Source organism: Dendroctonus ponderosae, unplaced genomic scaffold, assembly GCF_020466585.1.
Source record: "Dendroctonus ponderosae isolate FM_Combo_2020 unplaced genomic scaffold, Dpon_F_20191213v2 Dpon_F_20191213_3, whole genome shotgun sequence".
Taxonomy (NCBI): domain Eukaryota; kingdom Metazoa; phylum Arthropoda; class Insecta; order Coleoptera; family Curculionidae; genus Dendroctonus; species Dendroctonus ponderosae.
This window is the reverse complement of record NW_026018508.1, coordinates 11,090,304-11,117,092: the sequence shown is the minus strand read 5'-3', so window position 1 is coordinate 11,117,092 and position 26,789 is coordinate 11,090,304. Positions and strand designations below refer to the sequence as shown.

The 26,789-nt window shown below is 37.8% G+C and overlaps 2 protein-coding genes across 5 annotated transcripts; both read left to right on the top strand.

Moving 5' to 3' along the window:
* Window positions 1–217: 217 nt before the first annotated feature.
* LOC109546766 (blood vessel epicardial substance-A) lies at window positions 218–6,414 on the top strand. Of its 2 annotated transcripts, none has more exons than XM_048665035.1 (6): window positions 218–650; window positions 1,045–1,225; window positions 3,884–4,029; window positions 4,110–4,330; window positions 4,387–4,599; window positions 4,661–6,414. In XM_048665035.1, the coding sequence occupies exons 1-6, from the start codon at window positions 538–540 to the stop codon at window positions 4,870–4,872; spliced, it is 1,086 nt and encodes a 361-aa protein (XP_048520992.1). In that variant the 5' UTR covers window positions 218–537; the 3' UTR covers window positions 4,873–6,414. The 2 variants fall into 2 exon arrangements, with proteins under 2 accessions (XP_048520992.1, XP_019773432.1); XM_019917873.2 differs by having other exon boundaries at window positions 219–650; window positions 4,658–6,414.
* A 1,044-nt stretch (window positions 6,415–7,458) lies between these two features.
* Window positions 7,459–26,787, top strand: LOC109546672 (hydrocephalus-inducing protein homolog). Of its 3 annotated transcripts, XM_048664789.1 has the most exons (62): window positions 7,459–7,934; window positions 7,991–8,195; window positions 8,260–8,555; window positions 8,609–8,965; window positions 9,018–9,255; window positions 9,315–9,519; window positions 9,573–9,640; window positions 9,697–9,854; window positions 9,967–10,206; window positions 10,261–10,388; window positions 10,444–10,627; window positions 10,683–11,044; window positions 11,102–11,367; window positions 11,424–11,656; window positions 11,707–11,898; window positions 11,954–12,254; window positions 12,309–12,493; window positions 12,551–12,769; window positions 12,821–13,054; window positions 13,106–13,650; window positions 13,701–14,063; window positions 14,114–14,350; window positions 14,407–14,468; window positions 14,520–14,690; window positions 14,749–14,943; window positions 14,995–15,341; window positions 15,431–15,644; window positions 15,721–15,839; window positions 15,893–16,013; window positions 16,077–16,336; window positions 16,399–16,513; window positions 16,570–16,869; window positions 16,934–17,244; window positions 17,300–17,515; window positions 17,570–17,754; window positions 17,827–18,072; window positions 18,131–18,436; window positions 18,486–18,792; window positions 18,843–19,082; window positions 19,141–19,444; window positions 19,498–19,646; window positions 19,703–20,017; window positions 20,067–20,296; window positions 20,350–20,542; window positions 21,088–21,226; window positions 21,287–21,400; window positions 21,488–21,632; window positions 21,680–22,135; window positions 22,188–22,383; window positions 22,446–22,670; window positions 22,721–22,890; window positions 22,948–23,358; window positions 23,421–23,549; window positions 23,602–23,770; window positions 23,829–23,998; window positions 24,069–24,207; window positions 24,446–24,594; window positions 24,660–24,804; window positions 24,854–25,399; window positions 25,499–25,723; window positions 25,779–25,924; window positions 26,408–26,787. In XM_048664789.1, exons 1-62 carry the CDS (start codon window positions 7,755–7,757, stop codon window positions 26,715–26,717), a joined length of 14,286 nt encoding a protein of 4,761 aa, XP_048520746.1. In that variant the 5' UTR covers window positions 7,459–7,754; the 3' UTR covers window positions 26,718–26,787. The 3 variants fall into 3 exon arrangements, with proteins under 3 accessions (XP_048520746.1, XP_048520745.1, XP_048520747.1); XM_048664788.1 differs by having other exon boundaries at window positions 21,287–21,632; XM_048664790.1 differs by lacking the exons at window positions 22,948–23,358; window positions 23,421–23,549; window positions 23,602–23,770; ... (6 more) ...; window positions 25,779–25,924; window positions 26,408–26,787 and having other exon boundaries at window positions 21,287–21,632; window positions 22,713–22,788.
* Window positions 26,788–26,789: the final 2 nt, after the last annotated feature.

Here is a 26,789-nt window from a genome sequence, read left to right as displayed (position 1 = left end):
GGTTCCAAACCCACCTTTTCTTAAGCTTCAAAGCAATGCGACATGCTTTCATGACCAGTATATTTTTTATTTGGACCTTCAAGCTTAGCTCGCACAGTAAGCACTATTGATAACAAAATCTTATTCACGGAAAATTGCTTCGAAGAGTACTTTGGCAAGCTACACAAAAGTTCTCCGCTTTATCTAATTGCATTAATAAATGGATATAAGGCGAAGGTAAAATAACTGTGAGTATAATAACGTTCCAAAGTTGGAAGCTCCCAGCTCTTGGAAGCGTCCAGACGTCGCCTTGTCGTATGTAATAAAAGGGAAAAAGCTCGCTTGGCTTTTCCAGCGACAGCAGATGACTCATTGATGAGAAAGAAAAAGAGGAATTTTTTGTTTGCAATCGGACAAGAATATTCGATTATCTTCGATAAGTTACAGAAATCAACCGAGAAAACGTTTAGAATTTGAATCAGGCAAAGAGTGTTGTTGCTCAAAACCCGAATTTACTTTAGATATATTTTAGGGACGATAGACGATGCGTCTTGGGCGATGTGCAAAGAATGGACCCCAGCACAACACAGCCTTTTCCAGACGGCAAATTTCTTTTTCGCTGCCGCATTTTTGGTTCCTGGGAGCTTTAAGCAAAGCGTCCTTTTAGTTAGGTGAGTAAAAAGGTTTTATGCACTTGCCAAATATCAAAAGCCTGCAGTGAAACCAACCGCATTTATATGCATCTATTGCTTGGTTAACGTGATTAAAAAATCAATGATCATAACTATTAAACCCTTTATTGGAAACGGAAAAAGTGCTTTGTGCGAACACCCCTTAACAAACCGAAAATACAAAGAGCCTTTGTTGCGTTTCGTTCGGGTGCTTTGAACTTTGTCTTCAACGCTTCACTAAGCTTTCCAGATCGTTTCCGGTCAAATCAACTGCTGTAATTCGATTTTGGCGATTTTCAGTGTTGCGTATTCATTGCTACAATTAGGGGTAACAAAGGACTTCATCAGTAATGAACTGAAACATAATATCCTTTATAAAATGTGTTTGTTTCAGGGCTCTCCTCTCGTTCGGATATTTCTTCCTGGCCATTTGGGGAGGAATCGAAGTTTGTGCTCCCGATATTTTATTATGGAATTTAATAATCGTGATATTAAATTGTACACATACTGCCTTGCTAACTTGGAGATTTCTACCTCCAACCCTTACGCTGGAATTAACCGAACTTTACATTAAGGTAATAAATAAACCTCGAACTTATTCAATTGAAATTTGTGCGAAAACTTTACCAAGTTCTCGCTCTTATTCTCTCCATTAGTCGGGAAGGGCGTTTTCTGAAAACCGTCTACTTCAATTAGCAAATAATTGCCGAGTAAGTTGCGAAATAACTACCGAATTCGATCTTCATGTCTGCGTTAAATTAGCTTCAATACGTTTCCACACCAAATTGCTCAAGATTAGCGATTTGTGGAGCCGAAGAAAGTTAAATGCAGGCGAAAAAAGCCATTCAGTTGAAATTTATACGAAAATTCGCGTGACTTTCGATGCCCTTACCCTTGCATTTTACCACAATAGCATGACTTGGGGGTTGATGCATAATATGGGTCGAGTATTTAGCTTCAATTAGTTACTATTCAGCGGCGATTTGCACAATTATTGTGATTCATTGCTATTCAGAAGGTTCAAAAGAAGCAATTGAGCGTGTAGTTTTACAGTTATTCTATTTTTTGCTGTAAAATTTTAAAAATTTAAAATTTCAAAAGTATGCTGCAAAATTTTCAATTTTAGCCTCTAATGTTGTATTTTGACAGCTTTTATATGTATGTGAATTTGTTGACTAGTTGCTTTACATATATTGATGACTTTTTTGAATTTTACATTTTGCTCATGCTCAGCTGTTTCCTCACAGAGGCTGAAACATTCATTTACAGAAAGAATGTTCTTAGGCTTTAACTTCTCATAAATTTTATGAGGCACCGTCGACTCTTGCTGAAAGCCTTAAACACTTAAATTATTCGTTACATTTGCGCAATTAATTCTTGTTTAGTTATTCTTGTTTGTTTTTTGCGCTTTTACGTTTAATTGTTAATGATTCATCCCATAATATTGTAATTAGAGGAAAGCGCAGCTCTGATTTTGAGCTCGTTTCAAAGGTTTCCATTTGCTTGTGTTAGATTTTCTACTGTTTCAATCATTTTACTTACTATTTAGCTAATTTGTCACTTTATGTTAACACTTTCAATTAGTTAGCTTAATTAGTTCTTACACTTTTAACATTTTAAACTTCTGTCGACGTTTTTGACCATTTATAATCCGTAGGTTTCTATTAGTTGTTTTTAGATTTTGCGCTTAAATTCTCAATTCGTCGTTTTTATTTTTAATTCATTGTCTTCTGTTATCTAATATCTCTCATCATTATTTAAGATTTATCTGTAGCTGCACAGCTTTTTTTACATGTGAAATCTTCCATTTCCAGTTAAAACTAACTCTAAACTTGGTGTTTTGCTTCGCTATTCTCAGAATATTATTAAATTTCAACTTTTATGTCTGAGTTCCTATGTCTTGTTGTCTTGGCGTCTTTTCTTCAATGTTGCCGTCATTATAAACAACTATATTTTTATTTGTTTGTTCATATTTTAACTTTCATTGTATGCAGTTTCTTTATTTAATTCATTAGATATTAGTTTCTGAGAGTTGTATTTGGTGTATTTGCCAGTTTTTCAAATTCAATAAAATCTTCTATTTCTCTGCTTAACTAAGCGTGTAGTTCTAATATTTGCAATCTTATGCTATGGCAAAAATATGCTTGGTTACTTAAGTTATCGTCGTCATTGGGTATTGTTAGAGTTTTGCTATAATTTCATTGTTTCTTGCTAATATTAGTTTCAAAATTGAATGCTCTACTTATAAAAACTATAATCGATAGTTTTGCTGCACCGAAACAACATTATTCCGGTATTTGTAAATGTTTGTTTCTTCTAACATTTTTTCATTTAGCTGAATTCTTGTTCAAATTTCGTCGCTGCGTTCATCTCTCCGATATTTATTCTTTTTGTCATTGCACCTTCAACAAACAGATTTTGAACCCTATGTTGCATTATCAGCAACAACTTCAAATATATGAATATAAAGTCCAATTTTTCCTTTATAATGTTATTCCGAGCCAAATTAATTTTAATTAACCTGAAGATCGTCAATGACGCCCTAGATTGGATTGTTCCCTTAATGGGACAATCAATAGCATGCAGTTTCAGTGTACTTAAAGGAAATTAATAGGCCCATTAATTAATTAATATTGCTTGTTCCCAATTAGTCAGTCAAATAGCTAATTAATCTCAAAGAAACAAAAAATTCCAAGAATTAGTGTGATATTTACAAGTACTAAATAATGCTTTACCTTTTTGTGTAACATTTCGCATACCATGTCATTGCATGTGAAACATCAGGAAAACTAAACATTCCCACAAAATAATCCAATTTTCACGTGTTCACAGCAAATAAATCAGGATATCAGTGCTCTCAATCTATAGGCCTAACATTCTGTAAGGAAATATCAAAAATTCATTTTTGAAATCTGACTAGCGCTATTTTTGCCTGCCGGATATCCTATTCTAGTCGTGCCAAAGTTTGAAAGGTTACCAAAGCTCTGGTTCAACTTTAAATGCATTCTGAAACTTTGCGTGTTGTGGGAAGGTGTTTGAAAGTGGTCTCATTGTGGCCGTGTAAACATCGAGGGAGGGCTTCCAGAAATGCTCAATGAAGTTGCCCAAGTTGTTTATTTTATATCGCTGAAACAGTAAACTTTTCGCAAATATTGTTTTTCGATAATGAGAAGTCGCGTTTTAGTGCTGGCGCCTCACAGAAGGGAAATTAAATTAATTTTTGTTTGCTCTAGGTATTTAAGCCTCTTCGAGTTAGTAAAAAGCACTTTAAGGAACTGGTTAGAGAAGCCAAAGTTCAGACTTTAGAATGCGGTGATATATATGCTGTGGAGGACGTAAGTCCTGCGGATGAGAGACTATCAATTTTGCTCAAGGGAAGGTACATGCTTTTATTCCTCCTTTTTACTGTGTCAGTGTTAAAACACTTCAATCAACTTTTAACAAGTTTTCCTATTGCAGATTACGTGTTACGTGTGACGATACTCATCTGCACTTTATCAATCAACATCAATTTGTCGACTCACCAGAATGGGAGGCTAATCACGAACAGTCTGATGATGTTTTCCAAGTGACAATCACCGCCGAAGAGGACTCCACATACATTTGCTGGCCGAGAATGAAACTGGAACGAGTTCTACGACATAGACCGATGCTCAAAACTGTCCTCGACGCCGTTATAGGTAAGAAATCACTGTTACTTTCAACCAAACTGCTGGAGACAATAAGCGCATTTCAGGCAAAGACATAACGCAGAAGCTATATGCGCTCAATGAACACTTGAGTGGATTAACTGATGAAAGAAATAGAGGCAAAAGAGACGCATTGTGGGCAAAGACCAATAGCAGAAGCATGTCAATGGATGCAGTCAATACCGGGACATCCGGCTTGGTGCGCTCTCAGGCATACAAACTAGCTTCGTTCAAGAACGTTCCTCCTTTCAGCCCAAACTGTTAGTTAACTTTTGCTTCCAAACAATCAACTTCATAAAATTTTCAACTTTGATTTAGTAGGCTCGATGGGCAAACTCCAGAGCCACAAGCCCCAACATTGGGTACCGGTGGTGGCAACGCAGTTCCCGAAAAAGTCTCCATTTATCCAGCAAAACTCTACAAACAGTCTTCGAATACCGGAGATTCATTCGACTCCGCCGCCACAGCGGTCGAAATCCTTGAAAGGATCGAAAAAAGATCGCGAAGTGAAATTTAAGGCGCCGCTAAAATAGGAATATATAATACCGAGGACTCAAGAAGTTGGAAGAGCCACTACTGTAGCTGAGACAAACAGTTCTTTGCAACTTTAAGATAAGCTTCCAGTGCCACATCACATGCCTTTTTAGCAGGATGGAAATCGAAAAATGCCGGCTTTCGAATGGTCAAATTAAGTGGTACTGTGTATTACTGGATTCTTGCTCGTTTGGAATTAATTTTTATTTAATCACTGAGCTGAGTTTTCAAGCAAATATCCAGTAATACTCTGATGAGTCTTTGGTATTAATCAGTGAAAGTTTTAGGGAACGCGTTAGAAGTTGAAACATTGTTTATGAATGTTACTACATTTTTAGGGTTTATAGGGTCTACATTGTGATTTCGTTATTATTGGAATTGTTCGAATTAGGTTTAACTTTTGCACAATTGAGTCTTGATTTTCGTTTCAAACTTGCATTAAGAAGACATTTTTGGAAAACTACGTTTAGCTGAGTTAACTTTTGTGTCAACATCGACGTGTTCAGTATAATAGAGATGCGAATTGTACTCATAATGGAATTTGGCGTAATTTTTTTACCATCGACTGGTTTTTCTAATTTGTAATATAATTAATTAGTGCACTGCTCGCTGTGATAAACTACATTTGCTTTTCCTATGAAGTCAATTTGTTTCCTGAAATTTCCTTTTTATTCGAAATTGAGTGCTGTTGTTCGAGAACTTCGTAAACATTTTTGATATTTTCCTTCAAAACACATTTGTTGCATTAGCTGAAAACAAACTGTAGAGGCTTTAGATGGACGTGAAGGGTTTAATGTTATAACATCGACATATTTTCAATTTGGACCCTTTTTAAATGACTGGGGATTCAAACTACAACTGTGCTCTATTTCGAGCGCAATTGCTTTGCTATAAATTTCTCGCACTATTAAAGTTTTAATTATTCCTGTAAAAACAATAATTTTTTGATATTATAAAGTGGCATTAAATTGAATCTCAAACCGAAATTTTTTTTCCCCAAATTAATGATACTTAAAATTTAGTCACTCAATAATAATTAATGCCCAATTATGTGACCACAAAACAAAATTGTGCCTTTGGTCTAAGAACCCTACATAGCAAAAGCATTTCAGCAAGTTTCGTTTTTCATCTAAAGCACAATTAATTTATTGAGTAGCCTGTCGACTATGTTGTGCGTGTTTAAATGTCGTAGCTGCAATACGTATACAAAAAAATGTACAAATACATTTCTCATTTGATTTTATCGAAGGAAAAGCTCATTTGAAATTACTTGTACATTGTCTCACTATATGTAAGATACATTTATACAGTCTAATATAGCCTAAACTTATTTTACTCCCCGATATAACATGTCACATAGGTAAATAATCAATGTCTATTGTAATGCATTTTAATATAGACTAGTAATTAACAAAGGACTCTGAACATCTCAAACGATCAAAAAATCCACAATTTGCCTTCCAAAGAGTATAAGCTATATATATTTTATAAGTAATGATCTCCATTGCAACTGGTTTTTTTATGTATAGTATTTAATATTAATAATGTTAATAGTTGTATATATTTATATTTGTATGTTTATATTTGTCGCGTTTATATAATGATTATTGTAAAAGGAAATATAAACTAATTTTAATAACAAAAGTGTTTTTTGATTTAGCAACTTAAAATTTTTCCGCATACTGAGTTGCATTCAAATCTCATGTGAAACAGTTATTTTATATACAAACTTCTTGTTGGGTAGTAGTAAAAAAGTTGTAAAAAACCAATATAGACAAACGTTTTTGAGGCGAAAGACCCAACAAGATGTTTATAAAAAAATGAATCCGCCTCAAGAATATAGAACTTATCGAGTTATTTTATAACTTGAAAATTAATTTTCACCTTGATTTGGAATGAATGTTTTTCTAAGCAGAATAGTGTTGCAACCGTCCATTAAAGATAAGTAGAAATAAATTAAAAAATACTTTTTGCAAACTTTTATTTGCCGAAATGATAATGTTCGAGTGTAAAGTTGATTAGACTTGTTTGATGTCTGTCGCCCCTCTCTATGAAAAGCTGCAAAGTGCCGGTTTTCTTGCTTTGCCTTATTCCTCGATGTCTTTCAGTTTGTGCTCAATTAGTAAGCTTATTTTTTAGTAAGTTTCTTTAAATTCCTGCAACTTAGAGTAGCGTAACTTTGTTTCATCTGGAGATTGTGCTTCTTCGGTATTTATTAGCTCAAATTTTTGTATGGCAATAATTCAAATCCAATTTTGATGGTTGGCCCAACTGTAAAACATGGAGGATTAACCAAATGTACATACAAAAAAAATCGAATTTTAATTTTTAAATGAACACAAATATCAGATTTAAATTTTGCCATCCTAAATCTGAAAACCCTCGGAGAGCTCATCGTATGTTTATGCCACATTTTTGCCTTAAAAAAAGGCTTCAACTGTAAATAAGTTAGTCGAAATCTACAACGCCCTTCCCGAAATTACATCTATCCATATTTCAACAAAAATAACCATTAAAGTCGTCAGGTAATTGAGTGTGTGCAATACCTTGCATGGGTTAATTTTGTTGCTTTCATCAATCAAACTTTGACACAGTTTGCCGGCTATTTATGCCAACGACTTAATCTTATATAATCATAGGCAGGCTCCAATGTCTAACAAATCTAAATCAAAAATACCCGCCCATCAATGGATTAGATGTGAGGCTGGAAATGTACCGCAAGATGTTCGTTGTCCGGATTCATCTGAAATAGCTGGCTCCGAACTCCTGCCGTTTCTTCTGGACATGGATCTTAAGCAGCAAGAACTAGAGGCAGAAACACCAATTAGCAAAAAATCAGTTTTAACGGCAATTAATTTTTAAGGTGAAACCTTCTCAACTGATGGCTGCCCTATCTCTAAGCACAGAAGATCGTTTGGAGAAAATGCGATCTTCCACGAGAAAATACAAAATCACTAGTAAAAACGACTCGTTTATACGATGCCCTGAAGCGATTATTTTTCAGAACTTTAAAATCGGGGAAATTTACACTACTTCGTTGGTTGTAACCAATCAACGATCGGTATTCTAACTTAAGAGATTATGTGGAATTTTTAATTACCACAACTTCTCCTGCAGGTTACCCAATGTCTCAAAGTCTATTTTGAACCGTCAAGATTCTTCACATTATCAATGGATATGGCCCAGAGTAACATGACAAAATTTGTTCCAGGATTATCGAAAGCTTTCCAGATATCATTTGTGCCGACTGATGCAGGACGAGATTTTAAGCATGAAATAAAATTTGTCGGCGAACTTACTGAGTTTATAGTCCCCATTTATGGTAGGCAAACACGGGATTAAATGTGTCCATCTTGTGGGTGTTCCATTGCAAAATTCACTTTTAGCGCTAGGGCCTCGACCAATTGCCCATATGCCAGACGTAATTCGATTGCCTCCAACTTTGGTAAAAGTTGAAACATCAGCAACGATCGTGCTAAGAAACACTGGAAAAATGCCATTGAATTACTCCCAACTTGTGGACGCTCCATTTTTCTGCAGTATACCAAAGGCTATCCTTGCCCCTGACGGTATTCTCGAAAGTCGGTATCATTGCTACCCAACCAAGCCTGGTTTCATCACTGGAAAAGCCAGAATCTATTTCCGATATGATTTTTGCATCACTGTTGATCTGGAATGTGATGTAATTATTTCCTGCCACCTTTTGTAATTTTTTCAACCTTGGTTATACCTTAGGCAAAAAGCGTTAAAGTGCAGCTGGATACCCATCTGGTGACTTTTGAGGATATTTTCATGGGCTTATGTAGCAGAAAAGTGCTGAGTTTATACAATGGCAGTGACTATCCTCTGAATTTTGCGTGGAAAATGAACGACAAAGAGGATGAAAGCTGTGGGATTTCCAAACTGGTTGATTTAATGGAGGAAATGAAGGAGTACGAACAGAAGCGGTTTGAGAAACTGGAATATCTGGAAATAGTCGACGGGGAGAGCCATGCAAAAATCTACGACCGAATATTTGAGGATGAAAAGTTTGATTTGATCACGAAGCAAGGTTTTCTGTTTAGATCAAAATTTTTCCAAATACTCCCAAAGGTATACCCAGAGGTTCTTCCAGAGGAACTCAGCTTATTTAACCACGTTTTAGGTGGGCAAAGTCCTGCCTAAATCCACTTTCGAATTTTCTGTGGTGTTCCAACCGAGCCAGAATATATTTTACTACTCAGTTGCCTATTTGGACATTGAGGGAACTGAAAGGAGAACCAGGGTTTCTTTGCAAGGCTACGGCATTGGTCCACCCGTAGTTTTAACTGTTAAAAGCTTCAATGTAGGCCAAATATTTCTAACGGATAAACATCAGTATGAACTGGCAGTTCGGAATAAAGGTAGCACTCACTAGCGGGAAAAATTTTCCTATATTTATCCAAAACTTCTACTTGTCTAGGCGTTATTCCTGCCACGGTAACTTACCAACCAAAGGAAACTGATTGGGGAGGGACCTTAAGCTGTGTTCCAAACAGTCTTGTTTTGAAACCAGACTCTACTAGAGCGTTTGTCGTTCTGTTTTATTCGAAAGTCCAAGGGGAATTTATCGAAACTTTGGATTTTAAAGTGGAAGAATCTGGCGAACCTTTACAGTGCATTATTAGGTAGATCTGTTAATTGAATTCATTTTTTCTATTGCAATCTTTTTTTTGTTTAGTGGAACTGTTGTTTGCCCACTACTCAAGTGCGTTCCAGATGCTGTAGTTTTTGGGACGGTTTCTGTTGGTAAATACACACCAAATCCTCATTTTCCTACACCATAAAGAATATTTGCCTTTAAGGATCATGTAATACTCAACAGATAAACTTAGTCAATGAATCCCGAGTGACTATTTGCTTTGATTTTGAATTTGAAGATGAGGACTCCATAGGAAAAGAGGCTCTAGAAATTGTACCAACCAATGGCAAAGTGCCGGCATATGGAACAACTCCTGTAAAGGTTGGTCGTCTGCGGAACAAATATAACTTAATTTCCAAAGTATTTAGAAGAACCGCATCCACATTAAATAGATGTGTTGTTAATGTTATCGGATTCTGCATTTATTATTCAGATGCTGTTTTACTCAGATGCAACAATAAACTTACAAACGAACGTTCTTCTGGTAATGTGGAAATCTCGTCAATATTCGATCAAAGTGCCCATCCATTGCATTTGTGCATGCCCTCAAGTAACGTGCGAACCTAAAGTAGTTAATATAAAATTTTGCTTTTTAAACTGCAATTACACCAGAACTATCACGTTAACGAACCAGAGCGACTCTCCTGGATCTGTAGAGTACATTCCCCAAAAGGTAATCGGGCCCTGTTCTGCTGTGAAAAACCTGTTTTTTTTTATGTAATTTTAGGACCCGGACGCCAGTCCAGTTTTTTGCGCTCCCAATATATCAAAACTCTTCTTTGAAGCGCACCAGGCCATTTCTCTAGAGTTACAGATTAGAGTTTCCCAACTAGGAAGCTTCGAGTTACCATTAGTGTTGGTGTCTATCAAATAAACTCCAGCTGAGGCTTTCTAATGCCCTCCATTGCAGATTTTCCGTAATCGGTGGAATATCTCAAACCCTATGCACAATTATTTGCAATGGACAAGGTCCCGTAGTGTCGTATCAGCCAGATCGAGTGGATTTTGGAAAAATCAAAGTCCTGCGTCGATATGAAGAAAAGCTGACTCTAGTGAACGATTCCCCAATAGCAGCCAGCGTTCGAGTGTTTTGCGTAAATGAATTAACATTTCCATCCGCTGCTGGTTGTTTCCTAAAAAAAGTTTTAGAAAAACGACAGTTGGTTCCACATCGAGGAAAGTGAGAGTTCCTTGGAGCTTTCCCCGGAAGAAGAAACTCAGGTCACCATCTGGGCAATGTTCAACAGTCCTGGACCAAGTAAAGACACGATTTGCGTAGAAATATATCAAGGCGATACTTCAGCGATTAAAGTATCGGCTGTAGGGGAAGGGACTTCCATATTGTGCGAACCTCCATTGGCCCCAATGTTGAACTTCGGCATTCTTTTGACCTACAAGGCTTTTGCTCAGGAAGTTCAAATCAGCAATAAAGGAAGCCATCGGCACAAAATGCTCTTTACCAAGAGCAGCGCATTAAGATCCTTGAAAGAAACCGAGGAAGACTTATCTCCGTTAGGATTTACACGCTTACTTATTTAGTGGAGGTTTTCCAACTTGAATGGTTTCAGATCAAGCTTCAGTATCGAGCCGCGTTATTTGGAACTTGATGCTAATTGTTCAACGTCTATAACAATTAAGAGCTTCATTAAGAAGCCGAGGAAAGTAAGCGAGGAATTTTATTGCCAGGCTGTGATTGGAAAGTCGCCCCAAATACGGGCAATCATTCAGTTCACGTTGGAGGCCGAATTTGTCGACCCGAAAATGTCGTTTTCCCAAAACGACATAAATTTCAACCTGGATGTTTACAATTTTAAAGCTGAAGGAAAAACTGAAGGTGATTAGAATTTAATGGAATGGAGTTGGTTATAATGGTTATCGTCAATCTTTTAGACGTACTGGAGGTTGATAATAAAACCGGAATTCCACTTCAAGTGCGCTTTACGCTGGACGAAAATGATGACACTTTTGCGGTTGCGGATGGAACTGGAAGCACTCGTAACTCCAGCCAGGATGTACAACGCACTTCTGCAATCTCCGTCCATTTCACGCCAACCATCAAGGAAAAGCGACGATATTCACAAAATGCGCGACTAATTGTGGAATATGGAGATCATCCCAAAACTGTACTTTGGTTTAACTGAAATCCTGCTGAATCTGAAAAAAACCATTTTAGGACATCATCAATTTGCATGGCGAAGTTATGTTTCCTACCATAAAGCTCTATCCAGACGAGGTGAATTTTCATTGTGTTGCTTTGGGCTCCACCGCTCAGGCAAACGTGCTCATTCACAATATCAGCAACATGGTGGTTGAATTCCAGTGGTTTTGGCTGCAGAAGAGCATTGATATTGTCAATTTGGATCATGTAACTAGACGCTCAGTGTAATCAAGCCTCGATTTGTTTGTTCCCGATTCTGCAGGGTGAAGCGAAGAACTCCGTAATGACGCAATTTACGCAAAATACCCAACAACTCATGGTGTACATTGATCATGAAATGGCTGAGGTAAAACTCAAAGACTCTTTGGTGAGCGACTGGAATTTAATGGGCCAGGATGTGAAACTTTGTTATGATAGCCAAAAGTATTTGGATGAAATGAAGAAGGTTTTATTTGCGGTTTTCCCTCCCGATAAGCCCAAAGAAACCGAATCTTTCAAGCCTCTGGCTCAGAATCATTCCCAAGATCAAATCTCAAAAATATTTTCGCTAGTGCCCAGTGAAGGTAAGCTGGAATTGATCATCTTCTGAACCTGGTGGCAAATTAAAAAATATTTAGGCATTTTAATGCCCAATGAATATTCCATTGTAACCATTGGATTCACGCCACCACCTAACACAGAAGTAACAGCTACAGCAGTTTGTAAGATACAAGGTGGTGAAGAAGAGCACCTGACTGTAACGGGAAGATCTTCAAAATTACGCTACAGCTTGGATAAGCGGTCTGTGTATTTTGGCAATCAGGTGAGGTCTTTGAAATACTCAGAACAAATCACTTAATACATTTTTTGTGAAATGGAGATATTCTGCGAGGTTTGCTCAGCTGAACTTACGTTGACAAACACCGGTTTGTGCGCCATTGAGTTTAAGGTGGTTTTCGAGGAAGTACTAACCATGCAAGCGGAAATGTTGGATGTTACACCGAAAATCGGAAGTGTTCCTGCTGGAGGTTGTGTGTCATTTAAAATCGGTTATTTTCCGGGATACCCAGGCAAATTTTCAAAGACGTTCTCCCTTGAAGTAAGAATATGGTTTTCGAAAGTTCTTTGCCCCATTGGCTGAATTTTTCAGTTGGGATACCTGGAAGCTGTTCCAGTGAACGTGCATGGATACGCAGTGTGCAGCCAAGTTCACTTAAACGTTCCCAGATCATGGCAGCTGGATACTGCAAACTGTTATAAAGCAGTAGCATGGATTACTCCTGAGTATTTAGAGGGTGTTCAGAGCAAAGCAAGAGAATCAGACGATGTGCCTCCAAGTTCCAACTTTCTGGACCAAAACGATTGGGTTTACGTTTCCCATAACGTTAGCGTTAGCACTTTTTTGCCGGTTTACTCTTACCTTGGACAATTTCAGGAAATTTATCCCAGTTTAGTGGACATAAGCATGGCCATGGAGAGAATAGTTGCGTTTAATCTTGTATCCGAAAACCCCAAACTGTTAAAAGAGCACACGAACTCCAAAAAAATTCCATACATTCCCAGCTTTTTTCCTTCACCTTATATTGTGGACTTTGGGTATATTGTGCGCGACATTTCAGTGTGTTACACCATTTTAATTTACAATTATGGGCCGATTGCTGCTGATATTAAACTACTGGAAGACAACAAAACAGCTTTGTTGGAAAAGGAAATAAAAATCGAGTACAAGCCCAAAATTGTTGCGATGGGCGAATCAATTGATTTGTATGTGCTCCTTTCACCTACAAAGAGAAAATGCTTGGAAGTAAATCAGAAAATTGAAGCAGCTTTTCGATTGAGTGTCAAGCACGGGGCAGTTATCACAGTTAAAATTCTGGCGGAAGTTACATTGCCAGTTGTGAGCTTGGAACATGAGAACTTGTACTTTGAGAGTGTTCATGTGGGAGATGTGCTTAGGAAAAGCATTATACTAAGCAACTAGTTAGTATAATACCATTTATAGCACTATTGCTTACTACTTTTGCTTCCAGTGGAAATGTACAAAGCAAATGGTTCGGAGAGATAATAAAGCCAAACAAAAAAGACAACGTTACTGGTTTCTTCATGATTCCAAGTCAAGGCCAACTGGAGCCAGGAGAACAAACCCGTTTGGACATATATTTTGTTCCCTCTGATACGCGAACGATCCGAAGAACTCTCAGAATTGATGTGGAGTCAAACTCAGAACCACTGTACCTGTTTCTTCATGGACACGCATTGGAAGCTTCGTTGATGATTCTGCCCGGGGAATTAACGTTTGCGCCCACTTTGAACTTCTTTCAAAATAGCTTGTCCTTTGCAGTACAAAACATGGCAGAAATTCCCTTGGAGTTCTGTTTTCCTTCCTTGGATCCGTAGGTTTTGCAAACCCACATTGAAATTTTTGATTAAAAAGCGGTTTTAGCGATTTTGAGCAGGAAAGGCAGTTGGTTGAAGTATACTTGACCCACAAAAATCTAAAGTATGCTTTTGTGCCAATGAGAATAGCTGGAAGTTCACTTCCAGATTTTTTTGCCACTACTTATAACGATCTTGTCTGCAAGCTGAGAAAAAAGCTAACGCTGAGAGAAGAAACTGAATATATAGAAACAGCGGAAACTGGAGATTTAGATGGCGTTGAAGCAAAACCTCCTCATAAAAGGTAAACTGGTAAACATTTTACACTAGCAAGATACACCGAAAATTTTGTCTTCGTAGTGGTGAATTGGAGGATCCTTTGTTAAAATATTCGCCCAAAGAGCTGAACTCTTTATTAATGGGTGAGTGGTATAACAGCGAATGGACATGATTTACTAGCAGATAATTTCCAGATTATATGACTGCAGAGGGTTTTGAGGCTGACGCCCCATCAAACACAACAACGTATAAAATGGAAGATTCTTCCGAAAAAATCGAAATTGTTGAAGCTGCTCCCAAACCCATCCCAGAGGAAGTTGAAAGGAAAGGCGTTCTGTTCATTTTCCATGGAGCTCCCAATACAGGTCCAGTACAGTTAAGCTTGGGCTGCATTTACTTCAACCTATTTTTATTTAATTGTAGCTTTTTACAAAGGAGCAAACCAATTTGGGATGGCCTTATCTATTCCAGTTTATAGTATTGATCGCCTAATAATTGAATCTCTACTCGAAAGTACTCACTCTACTGCCTCAGATATTTTAGCAGTAATCGATAATGCGGTGATGGAGCGTGTCAACTTGAAAACTGATTCTCTTTCAGAATGCCTTGAGGACGAAGGTTTTTTCATAAATGGAGAAAGTCCTCCTTGGTACTGAATCGATTTTGCAGATAGCGAATACGACAAAATTTTGGAGAAGATTCAAATAATTTTGACAACAAAGCCGAAGAAACAAGCAAAAGTTAGGACACCGAAAGAAAAAGGCAGTAAGGCATCATCGGATAAGAGCCCAGAAAAGGGCAAGGAAAAGGGCTCCGGAATGAAGGGCGATTGCTTCCTGAATATTTCATTAGATAATCTGGTTGAGTTGATAAAACCCAAGCTGAAATCCATGCAAGAACTTATCATCGAGAGTTTATCTACTACTTTTATTCTTCACGAAAACCAAGCTTTGTATGCACTTTTAAGAGCGGCTGGACCTTTGCTGTACATTAATTTAGTTTTATTTTCATACACTGTGAGTAATTTTTTGTGGATCTCAAGACATTAAGATCTTTCCAAGTGGAAAGATTCAGTTTTTGAATTGAGGCTTTCCGTACATTTTAGATTTCCGACTTTGTAAAAAATGAGGCAGATAAGTGGAAGGTTGAAGCTGAAAAAGCGCCAATTGCAGTAAACATAGATAAATCCAGGTCAGTTTCGCCTCCAGTTCAAAAAACTTCTCCTGCAGCTAAAAAGGAAAAAGCTAGCGCAAAAACAGGTTCGGATAAAATGTCGAAAATCAGCCGTGGAGCTGGGAAAAGTGGTGATATGAACAAAAGTAAGCAGACATTGAAAAACCAGTTTAGAGAATGTTCTGCAGTAAAGCAACTTTGGAAATTTCTGAAACATTACAGAAATTCTTCAGGGTCTAAGCAAGTCCGTCAAAGCGCAATTGGAAGCTTTTGAAAATCTTCGGCAAGAAATTTGGCATATTGCACAATATTGGGATAAGCACAATGCAACATTACGAAAAGTATGAACTTTCTGGTAAAAAAAGCTGGTAAATTATATGGTTAATACTTTTAGCCTTATAGCAGCTCGGGAAGTAAAAAGGATGCTTCAAGTAGAGATTCGGCTAGAACCAACAGAAATTCTATGAAGAAACCAAACTCAATTCACAATATGGAAGTAACTTTAGCGGAGCCAGGCAAGCAGGAGTAACTGTTTTATTGCTTTCATGTTTAACGAGATTTGGACTGATTTTTTTCAGGTTTATTTTGCTGGTTAATAGTCAATTGCCCTCAGGACAAAGACATTGACTACCCGGAGGTGATTCGTAATTGCATCAAGCAGGATGAAAATCTTCAAAAATGCCTAAAAGAAATTGAAGAGAGTAAACATAAAAAGCTCGAAGAATCGCAAGCGATCTTCTCAGTGATATCGAAAGTGGACTTTAAAAAAGCCGACCACATTCAGCCACCAGTCTTTAGTATAAGAAATTGTCCGGCATCAGAGCCAATTCCTTTAAAAGTTTGTTACTAGTTCAAATTATGTAGTTCAAAGAGACTTTTTGCCTAAAATGGGCATTTCAGGATCGGTCCAAAACGTCGTTGATCAAGGTGAAGCGCAAGCGAAGCTCAAGAGGTTCGAGAAAAAGTGCAGACTCACGATACGGAAACGACTCACAGCCAGTGCCGTTTACTAAAGGTTTGGGTTAGTTGTACAAAAGCTCTTAAAATGCGTAAATTAAATAAAAATTCCAGCTTCAAACGATGCGGAATTCTCACCAAAAACAGTGCTTCAACCGGGGGATCTAATAAAATACCAAGTGACATTCTGCCCTGAAAAATCTGGAATGTACAAGTATAAATACAATATAGTCACGACTGCGTCCAAAACTCCTTATCAAGTTTTGTGTAACGCCATCTGCGAATTTCCCCGTCTGGATACCCATCCTGAAATAATGTTTCCAAAAACCCTAGAGAATTATAAGGAAAAAGCCTCATACGATCACTTTGTTTTTATTAAAGATCAGAAGATATTCGACTTTGGGTCCATTGTAGGTACGTAGCTCTAGAATGTAAAAAAAATAGCCAACTTAAACATGTTATTTTGCGCTAACTGCAGCTGGCCCCAGCCCAGAAAAGTGCCTAGAATATACTTCATCCATTCTGCTTCGCAATGCTTCATCCTCACCATGTGAGGTTTATGTCAGCTTAAGCAATGACGCCTTCAGCATAGAGCCCTCAAGTTTCATAATTCCACCCAACAGTGATGACACATTAAAGGTATCCACAAAATCTATCAAAGCAGGAACATTTACCACGCAAATGTACATTTCGATTAAAAACAATCCAGTTGTGGAAGACTACACTCTGGCGTGTTCGCCATGCAAATTGGAGTTCAGCATTTTTCCAAGAATCGTGAATTTTGACAAAGTAAGTCCATAAAGCGCTCTGAACAACTGGAGATATTTATTATGTGTCCAATCAGGTACCATTGCACTATTCAGCCAAACGGATTGTGAAGCTTACCAATACATCCCCAATAAATCTTCGTTGGGAATTTGTTGAGCCTGAATGGGCAGCTGAAATATTGGAAATGCCCCAAACCCAAGGATTCATCGGACTATATTCAGTGAGCGATGTGGTATTTCGATTTACTCCGACTGAAGAAATGGTCATTTCCAAAAAGCTTTTGCAAATTCGGGTAAATTTGCAGCATAACTTTGGGAATGGCAGTAAAAAATGACTTGTGGTTTAGGTATTTGATGTGAACAGTACAAGCTTAGAGCCCTGCTTTATAGAGAATCTTCCAATTCATGTGGAGTCTGTAGAATACAACATCGAGTTTGATCATCATATAGATTTTGGTGATATTAAGGGTGGCGTTGATCACAAAACTCTGTTTGCTATCTCGAATAAAGGGAAGTGTGAGATTGCTCTAAAGTAAGAAGCATGGATTCATTTGTAAAATTATGCCGATAGTCAATAAACTTTTTTCATTTTTTCGCTTTTTAGAATTGAAGTATTTAACAATCCTTTGGAAAGCCATAACTTTGTTCGAGAATACTTCAAAATGCAGCCGCTGCTAATGACTATTGGGGCGCAAAAATCGGACAATCTCTCTATAATATTCCACCCGAAAAGAAACTTTTCCATTCAGAATCTTCTGATATTTGTTGTGAGCATGATGGAGAGCATTCAATCTGGACATGTTGTGCAGTCCTATAAAGTAACTGCAAGCGCTTCCAGTTTTATGCCCAAGTATTCCCATACATAATTGAGTAATAAGTAGCTTTGGCATTCACATAGCTGATTTCAGTTATGAGGTTTGCCCAGCTTCGCATCTGAATTTTGGGCATGTTCAATTGCTGGCTCCAAAGAAGCTGAAATTGGTGTTGACAAATAACGGACGGTTTCCGTTCAGTTTTTCTATATTGAATTATCAAAAATTCATAGAGTCGCTAAAGAAAGGCTCAAAGAAAGGCGGAAACATTTCGGATAGCGAAAGTAAAAAGGGCAAAAAGTCAGCTAGGGGCGAAGAAGATAAACACAAACCAGAGAAAGAACGACATAGTGATAAGAAAACGAAAACCAAATCGGCTGGAAGCAAAAGCAGCACGAAAACGTAGGAAAATAATTTGGACGGGTAATTTTGTGACAGCGATCTTTTTCAGGGAAAAGAAAAAAGCAACTAAAATTACAAAGTTGGATGTAGGAGGGTTCAGCATAGTTCCTTCCACGGGATTTGTGGCTCCTGGTGATAAACTCAGCATAGATGTGGAAATTGCGCCTAACGAAATGAAAGACTACAAGGAGAAAATCTTGCTGAATATTCCAGAAATTGAAGACAAGCAAAAGAACAAAGTGATATCTTTGGAAGCAATTGGATGTGAACCCAAAATAAACCTAACAGACCCGGAAGGTGTCTTCTTAGAACAATTTATTGTTGCCAACGTTGAAGACTTTGTGGCTCCAAAAAATGTAAGCCTTTTTTGTCTTTTAATTGTATCAGTAGCTTTCAGTTCTTTCAGGCTGAGGGTTGCGTGATATTTTCCACCTCCGACTGCAGTTTACACTTCAAAAGGGTTTGCATAAATACCCCCGTATCCACCAGACTTAATTTGAAAAATATCGGCTTCGTCCCTGCATATCTGAGCGCGAAAGTAGACGATGGGGGCAAAAACGTATTTTCGTTGATATCATCCAGCAAAACTTTGGAACCCTATTGTAATGATTGGTTGCAAGTGGTGTTCAAACCAAATTCCTTGGAAGTAGTAGTTCATATTATTCACTAACTGCGAAATTATTGAGAATATGCTTTTTTTTTAGCAAATCCGTGGGATGTTAGAGCTTTCTTACAATGCTTCATCAGGCAACAAATTAGTGGTTCAGTTGCATGGTCAGGCCTGCTTGCCTCAGATCAAGCTGAAACAACCGGCAGTTAACTGTGCAGAGCCCCATTTAAGTTTTGGTCCATTATGTGTGGGATTTTCAAAATCCCAGAGAATAGTTTTTGAGAACATAGGCGAAATTAAGTGCAAAGTTATTGCAGAATTATCGCCCAGTTCTGATGCATTGAGCTTTGTGCCTATAGGAGAAACTCTGCTGGAGCTGAATGTTCACGGAACGGAGTGTGAGTGCGAGTTTCGCTGGACTAAGCTTGATGTTTAATTGGCGTGCTTGTAGATGTAGACGAAATGAAGCATAATGTGATGGTTAATTTGGCACCTCAGAGTGAAGCTGAATTCGATGTCGTCTTTAAACCAACTCAACCGGGGACTGCTCAAGCTGCTTTAACGCTTCATACAATACAAAATCCATATGAAGTTATTAAAGTAAGCTGCGCAGAATTTACTTTTATCCAGTTTTGAGTTTTAACATCATTTTCCAGATTCTCATCATTTCCGAAAGTTTCAACAACGAAATAATTTTCGAACGACTCGAACCAACGAAAATTTCGACATCCTCCAAGTCACTGTTAAATGGCAAAAATTCTATTGGCTACTTGATAGATTTGGGCTACAAGCAGCTGAACAGATTGTACAAACAGTCGTTTCTCATTCGGAACAGATCAGTTGATACTTACAGGTTCCAGTTCTACAGCACTTGCGTGCTGTTTATTCCAGAAGTGGGACACTTAAAGCCGGGTGCCTGGAAAGAAGTTTTGGTCATTTTTAAGAGCTCTGTTCCCGTTCAACTACACAACGTATGTTCAGTTTTGCAGAATTCAGCCGGGATTGATGAGGAATTTTTAGGAAGCAGTTAGTTGCAGCGTTACCAAGATCCAATACGTTTCCCCGGATGGAAATATGTTAAGTTGGGACGACAGGCAAAAGTTTGTCTACTGGATTCCAGATACAGATAATTCGGATTCCAGCGCAGATAGTTTATCTGTATCGACAATGACAAATAAATCGTCTCATAAACGTGGTAAAAGCATCGCATCAGTCAATGAGAGAAAGTCTCATTTTAGTTCATTCTCTGTGTAGGTGTTTCTGTTAGCTCTAGATATGGGAAAGCATTAATGTATTTTTATAGAAAAAGTTCAGAGGCTCACGATTGCAAGTTGGATGCTAAAACGAAGGTCATCATGGAAGGAGGAGAACCAGAGTTTATTACTGTGGCAGAGACGTTTGAAGTTATTTCTCTATATGTCTCAGTTGCAGCTGATTACGCTAGATACGAATCCGTGACGAATTTTATTAATTTCCGGGACACCTTCATCAAAGAGGTAAAAGTGTTTTACTTCGTCACTTTCAGATATAAAAATTGGCAAAATCCATGCAAAAATATTCTAGTAAGAAATTCAACCTAACCATTTCCGACTCCAATTCCAATTTTTCTGGAAAATCCCAAATAAAAACATTCAACTTGTGTAAATTTCCAAAATTCACATTTCACCCCTGCATTTCTTAATGGGTCAGTGGAACGTGCTGAAACCTTTGCCTTTCCCAACTCGCTTCATGTGAATGCTACCATAAACTTCCTTCCGTAAATTTATATTTTAGTGGCCAATTTCACCAACAATAAATCCTGCCTCCTGGTTGCTTTCACTTCTTTTAACAGCCGCACATTTTTGTCAAGCCTTCCGCCTTTATTAACACCGTAATCGTCCGGACGACTAAAGTTACTTCTGAGTTTATGGGGATTATTTCGAAAATACGTGACATATGATGAAAGAGCTTTAAACTTTATTTTCGTTTCTGTTGGACGGTTTTCCCAGTTTAAGGCAATACGTAAAAAGTTTTATGATGACTATTTTATAAAATTGTTAAGGAAACCGTACAAGAGTTTGAAGTGAAAAATAGCGGTGTCGTGCCACTGAATATAACATGGGAGCTTTCCGATAAAAACCGGTTAGTTTCTGTGCGAAAATCCTCATCAGATACTCGGCTGGGCTTAAGGCAAAGCACAGGTAACAATGCATTAGATTATTTGGCTACTGAATAATTCAATTAAATATTTTGCTTCCTAGAGGCCCCACTGAAAAGTGCAAGTTCTTCCAGCTTGTTTTTATCAATTTTTTCTCAAGAAATTGAACATCCGCTGGCTATTACCATTGAGTCAGAAAAGGACCGAGTCGAACCCGGTGAAACTCGATGCTTTTTATTAAAATTCGCCCCTCAAGAAGTTGGCAACTATGAAGCCTTGCTTAAATCAAAAATTGATTGTCTAGACCCAGACTTGGAGGAAATGTGCCTGCTGGTCACCGCTAAAGCTTTACCAGTTCCATTTTATTTTGAACTTGATGACCTACCTAACACCAACCAAGAGATTCTGTTGGAGTTTGAAAATATTGGAATCGCAACTGAATCGACGAGGTTGGTCTATAAAGTCCCGAGGCAAAATCCTTTACAACTGTTTTTAGGCAACTAACTCTGGTAAATCCTTGTGATCACCAGGTAACTTTTGATATAACCATACAAGACCAAAAGGAGTTTTCTTACTTTACATGCCACGCACCCCAAGGGCGAATTAATAAACTCAGAAAATATTCAACCAGCTTCAGCTTTTGTCCTCCTATCTTCGGATCATTCACGGAACAATATGTGTTAAATATTTCCCAAGAAAACCTACAAAGAACCATCAAACTGCAAGGCATATGCAGAGAGCCGAAGGTTAATTTTTCGGAAAACAATATCGTACTAAAATCGACGGTGCCGAAAGTGAAGAGTACAAAATCACTGAGGCTGATGAACGAAGAAAGGTTTCCAGTTTCGTTCAAGTTTGTCAAGAAAACTTTGTTCTCTGAGTGCCAGCAAGAGAAATTGGAAGTGTATCCGATAGTGGGAAAACTGAAGCCTCAAAGTGAATCTGATATAAAGTATATAGTCGTTTGTGACTATAGTTACTTTACTTTAATTGGGTCTTTGTAGAATAACATTCACATCTTCCCACCTGGTAACATGCAGCTTTCACGTAAAATGCCTCATCGAGAAGCGCAAATCCCCATTAGTTCTTCACGTCTCAGCTTCTTGCATCCAAGTTCAACCATCGGTTAGCTTTACCGACAAATCGGGCGAAACCACCACGTTAAAGGAGAATCAAATCAACGTTCTGGATCTGGGATCTGTGAGCGTCTGAATAAATAAGTCTGAAAATTTCAGTCGATATTTCAACCAAGTTGCTTGCAGATCTGCAAAGGACAAAAAGAGCAGTTACTGTTTAAGATACAAAACATTGGCCAAACTGGAATATTTTATGAATGGCAAATGGATGCAAAGCCTGTGGGCCATTTGTTCAAAATTGCTGTTAATCCAGAGAAGGATTTCATTAAAAGTGGTTCCACTGGAGTATCGAAGTTTTTCCTGGAACCCTTACGAGCTGGAGTACTGAAGCAGTTCAAAGTGGCTCTAAATGTAAGCCAAATTTTGGCGAAAAAACTAAGTTTGAGTTTAAAGACTTTCAGATAATGTACGGTCCGACTTACACGCTCCATATAAATGCAAGTTCCGAGAAGCCGAATTATTCCTTCTCTTTTAACACGTATAACTTTGGCCATTGTCTTGTACAAGCAGGAGAGACCAATTTCTATAAAACTGTGTTGGTTTTTAAAAACTCAGGCACCCAAAGCATATTGTAAGGAAACCAAGTTTCCAAAAGATGGATACTGAGATGGATTTTAAACTGTTTTAGTTTGCAAAACGTGTTTGGGAGGAACCACTGGCTCTCAGTGGATTTTTCCTCTAGCGTTGTGCCTGTTGGCGAAGTTTGCCATATGCCAATCAGGTTCTTTCCTCAAGATCCTGGATCTTATAAGGAAAATGTAGCTTTTATGTTGGGAGCAAACAGGCACATAATTTACATAACAGGAGAAGCAGTAAACGTTAAATTGCAACTCTGCAAGCCGAAAGATAAGTTTGTCAATTTTGGAAATGTTTTGGTTCATTCGGCGAAAAAATACCGAATTGGGGTGAGCAACAATTCCCCTGCCAGGATGTCGGTGCACTTTGCGTTGTACGATAATTTGATTATACACACAAGGAAAATGGAAAAAATCCCGATGGGTCTTATGAAAATGCCCATAGTGCCGGCGAGTCCAAAGGAGTGCGTATTTTTTAAATATTATTTATTTGGTGGCTTTAACAGCTATGTGCTTATGGGTTTAGAGTTAAAAAAGACAAAGGGAAAAAGAAGGAGGAAAAGCAAAAAAGCGAGAAGCACACAGACGAGAAGTCTAAGACTGACAAAAAGGGCGAAAAAGCCAAAAAGAAAAACCAGCAAGTTAAAAACACAGAGTAAATATTTGAAGGCTTCTCTATTTTAAACAGCATTAACTCGCGATTTTAGAGACCGCCTGGTGGCAGAAGATTTATTAAAGAAGCAGGCAGATGAACGCCAGGAGTACTTGAAATCTTTTGTAGTTTCCCCCAATATGTTCATCGATATTCCTCCAAGAGGAAAAGGCCATTTTGATATCACATTCCAACCCAGCACGAAAATTGAATTTGAAGAGAAGGCAATTGTTACCTGATTGCATCTTCAGCTTCGCAATTTTCAGCATCTTTTTATTGTAGATCTACTTTGAGGTTCAGGATTACATAGAACCACTATGCATTATAAAGGGAGCCAGCATCATTCCAGAATTCACTTTGGATAAAAAAGAAGTACTGTTTCTGGGTGTTATTACTGGGCATAGTGCTTCGCAATTTGTGAGCTTGAGGAACAGTGGAGATGTCATTGGCAGGTAGATATTAAAAAAAAGTTGCTTGCCGCTGTTGGGGCGCAAACTAATGTACACCAAATTTGGTTTTTAGCTTTAGTTGGTCCATAGACGACAAGCAACAAAGCGCTTTTACAATTGAGCCGAGGCAGGGCTTTGTTTTGCCGAAGAACGACATGAAATTTAAAATTACCTTTTGCTCTGCTGATGAGAAATGCGAGAGGAAAATCAAGGTATGTTGACGGTAAAACACTATTCTGCCAAAAGTTTCGCTCACGTTTTCTGTCCCCATTCTCAAAGAGAGCGTGAACGGAGAGTAAATGTTCTTTATGTAGTTAGACAGGGAATTGTTTTCTTTGGTAGCGTGGTGTTATTAATTCTTTATTGCGCATCTCTTCGCTGCTGTTCAAAAGTACCTAAATAATGCGTTTGAGTTAATTTTTCTTTCATAATATGATATTGTTGTTTAAGGCGAAATGTTCAATTAAAGAAATTAAAGAGTCTTTGGAGCTTGAGTTAAAGGGAAATTCAATTAGGATGCCAGAACCATCCGGAACCATCACATTAAAATGTAATGTGCGTGAAACAGTAGCTGATCATTCTATAGCGATAACTAACCAGTAAGTTAAGAAAATTTCGAAAATCACTGTTTGGTCTTGAGCCGTATAAAATGGGGTCATTTTAGTACACTGCAACAATGGTTACTGCTGACCGAACTGTCTCATGATGCGTTTTCAGCCCCAAGAGAAGTGATTGTGCCAGCAACAAATTCGGCAACAATTCCTGTCGCCTATTTTCCGCAGAAAATGACCTCAATGGCACCTGACCAAGTAACACTTTCATCATTGCTAAATGGTTGAAAACTCATGTTTGTTTTAGGGCACATTATTCATCGAAATGCCTGACGGTAGTGGTTTGATCTACCGACTCATTGGCCACGCGGCACCACCATCAGCGAAGAAACGAATCGAAAAGGAAATCCGTTGCAAGCAAAATCATTTCGAAGACATTTTGGCCGAAAATTGGCTAACTGTTAAGCAGATATTTACGGTTTCAACTGAGGTGGTGTCTGCAGTGACTCCCAAAACTATATACCAAGTGTTTGGTTTCAAAGATATCGAACTGGCCGGAATGGAGTCGAGGAATTACAAATGGGGCGTGTACGTAGTCAACGAAGGCCCCATTGAATTCAAAGTCACATTTACGAATCCGCAAACTGGAGAATACGAGTTTTTTGAGATCAGTTTTAAAGTACTTTCAAGTGAGCCTGTTGAAGTTATAAAATTCCATGGACGGGTGCGAGAGCACTTTACACAACACTTCACCTTGGAAAATCCTGTGGATGTTCCCGTAACTTATGATTTGGAGTGTGCTGAGAAAATTTTAACTTTCCCGAACTCGCTTACTATAAATCCATACACTTCGGTAAGTTTAATTCAAACAATCGTTTATAATCTAAATGCTGATGTCTATAGGAGTTTTTTTTGCTGTCCTCTTAGCTTGGGTTTTTTATAACACTTGCAGGTAAAAGTTGATGTGACTTACAGTCCACTACTTCCCGAAGACATTTCCACAACTCTGAGCGCCAAATGCGATGAGCTGGGAACGTACACGTTTCTAATAAAAATGAAATCTGATCCACCCAGGCCAGAATCACCAATCATCTTCCGAAGTGAACTCGGCTTTAAGACCTCGAAAACAATTTTGTTCCAAAATACTTTTGAGCGCCCAGTAGATTTTGCGACGATGGTAAGGCCTGTTATCTTCTTTAAGAGCCGATGTTATAATTGTTGCAAATTTTCAGTTTAGCGACGAAGAATTCCACATGGAACGTTGCAACTCGATACCTCCAGGTGAAACTTCAAAAATTGTACTTACATTTGAACCATCGGCTTTGGGCTGTTTGAATAGTCAATTAGTTTTGGTTTCTCCAGTGGCTGGCCAGTACATGTAAGTATTAATTGTGAAGTAAAAAAATATATAAAAATAAATATAGGTCACCAGATATTTTTATGATTGTTATACAACAGTTCTAGATTTTTAAGATTATGCAAATATAGAAACTGCGGCAGATTTCTGGAAGAAAAACATTTTGGGTAAACAGAACTATTTACATGCAACCATGGACGGGCAGTTTTAATGTCGATTTTAGATGCACTTTTAGATATGGATAATTTTCTGTTTGCAATCATTTATTAACAATTTTTACTACTTTCGTTGCTCTATATTTTCGTATCTATTTACTATTTATTTTTTTCCGCGTTTAATTAATTTGGCGGTGGATTGTATAATTTTCCTTTAAAGTAGTAAAAATATGTTTTCTTTGAAAGTATTTGTGTCTTCGTTAATTATCTCTATTTTCTTTAACAAGTCTTTTCTGTTCTATTCTCCTATATTGAAAATTACTGATTCAATATAAATTTTCGCTTTTAGATACCCTTTGGTAGGTGAGGGAATTCTTCCGACACCAAAAGGACCTTTTATTGCGAAGCAAACGAGTCCAGCTGTTATTGAGTTTAAAAATCCTTTTAAACAGGACAGACAATTTAAATTTTGCTTGCAACCTGATATCTTCTGCTGTGACTTTGGAGAGGATCTTATAAAAGCTGGAAGATCTACAAGATATGTGATTCTTCTGCGCTCAGGCCTGGATATTGATGGATATAAAACTGGGAAATTAGTAATTTCCCTTGCAGATAATCCAGAAGTACAGTGGAAGTATTACCTGGAAACCAGTCGGTGATTTTTTATAAGATTATATTTATTTATACAATATTTTGTGTGGATGCGGTAATAAAATCAGTTAAACGAAACA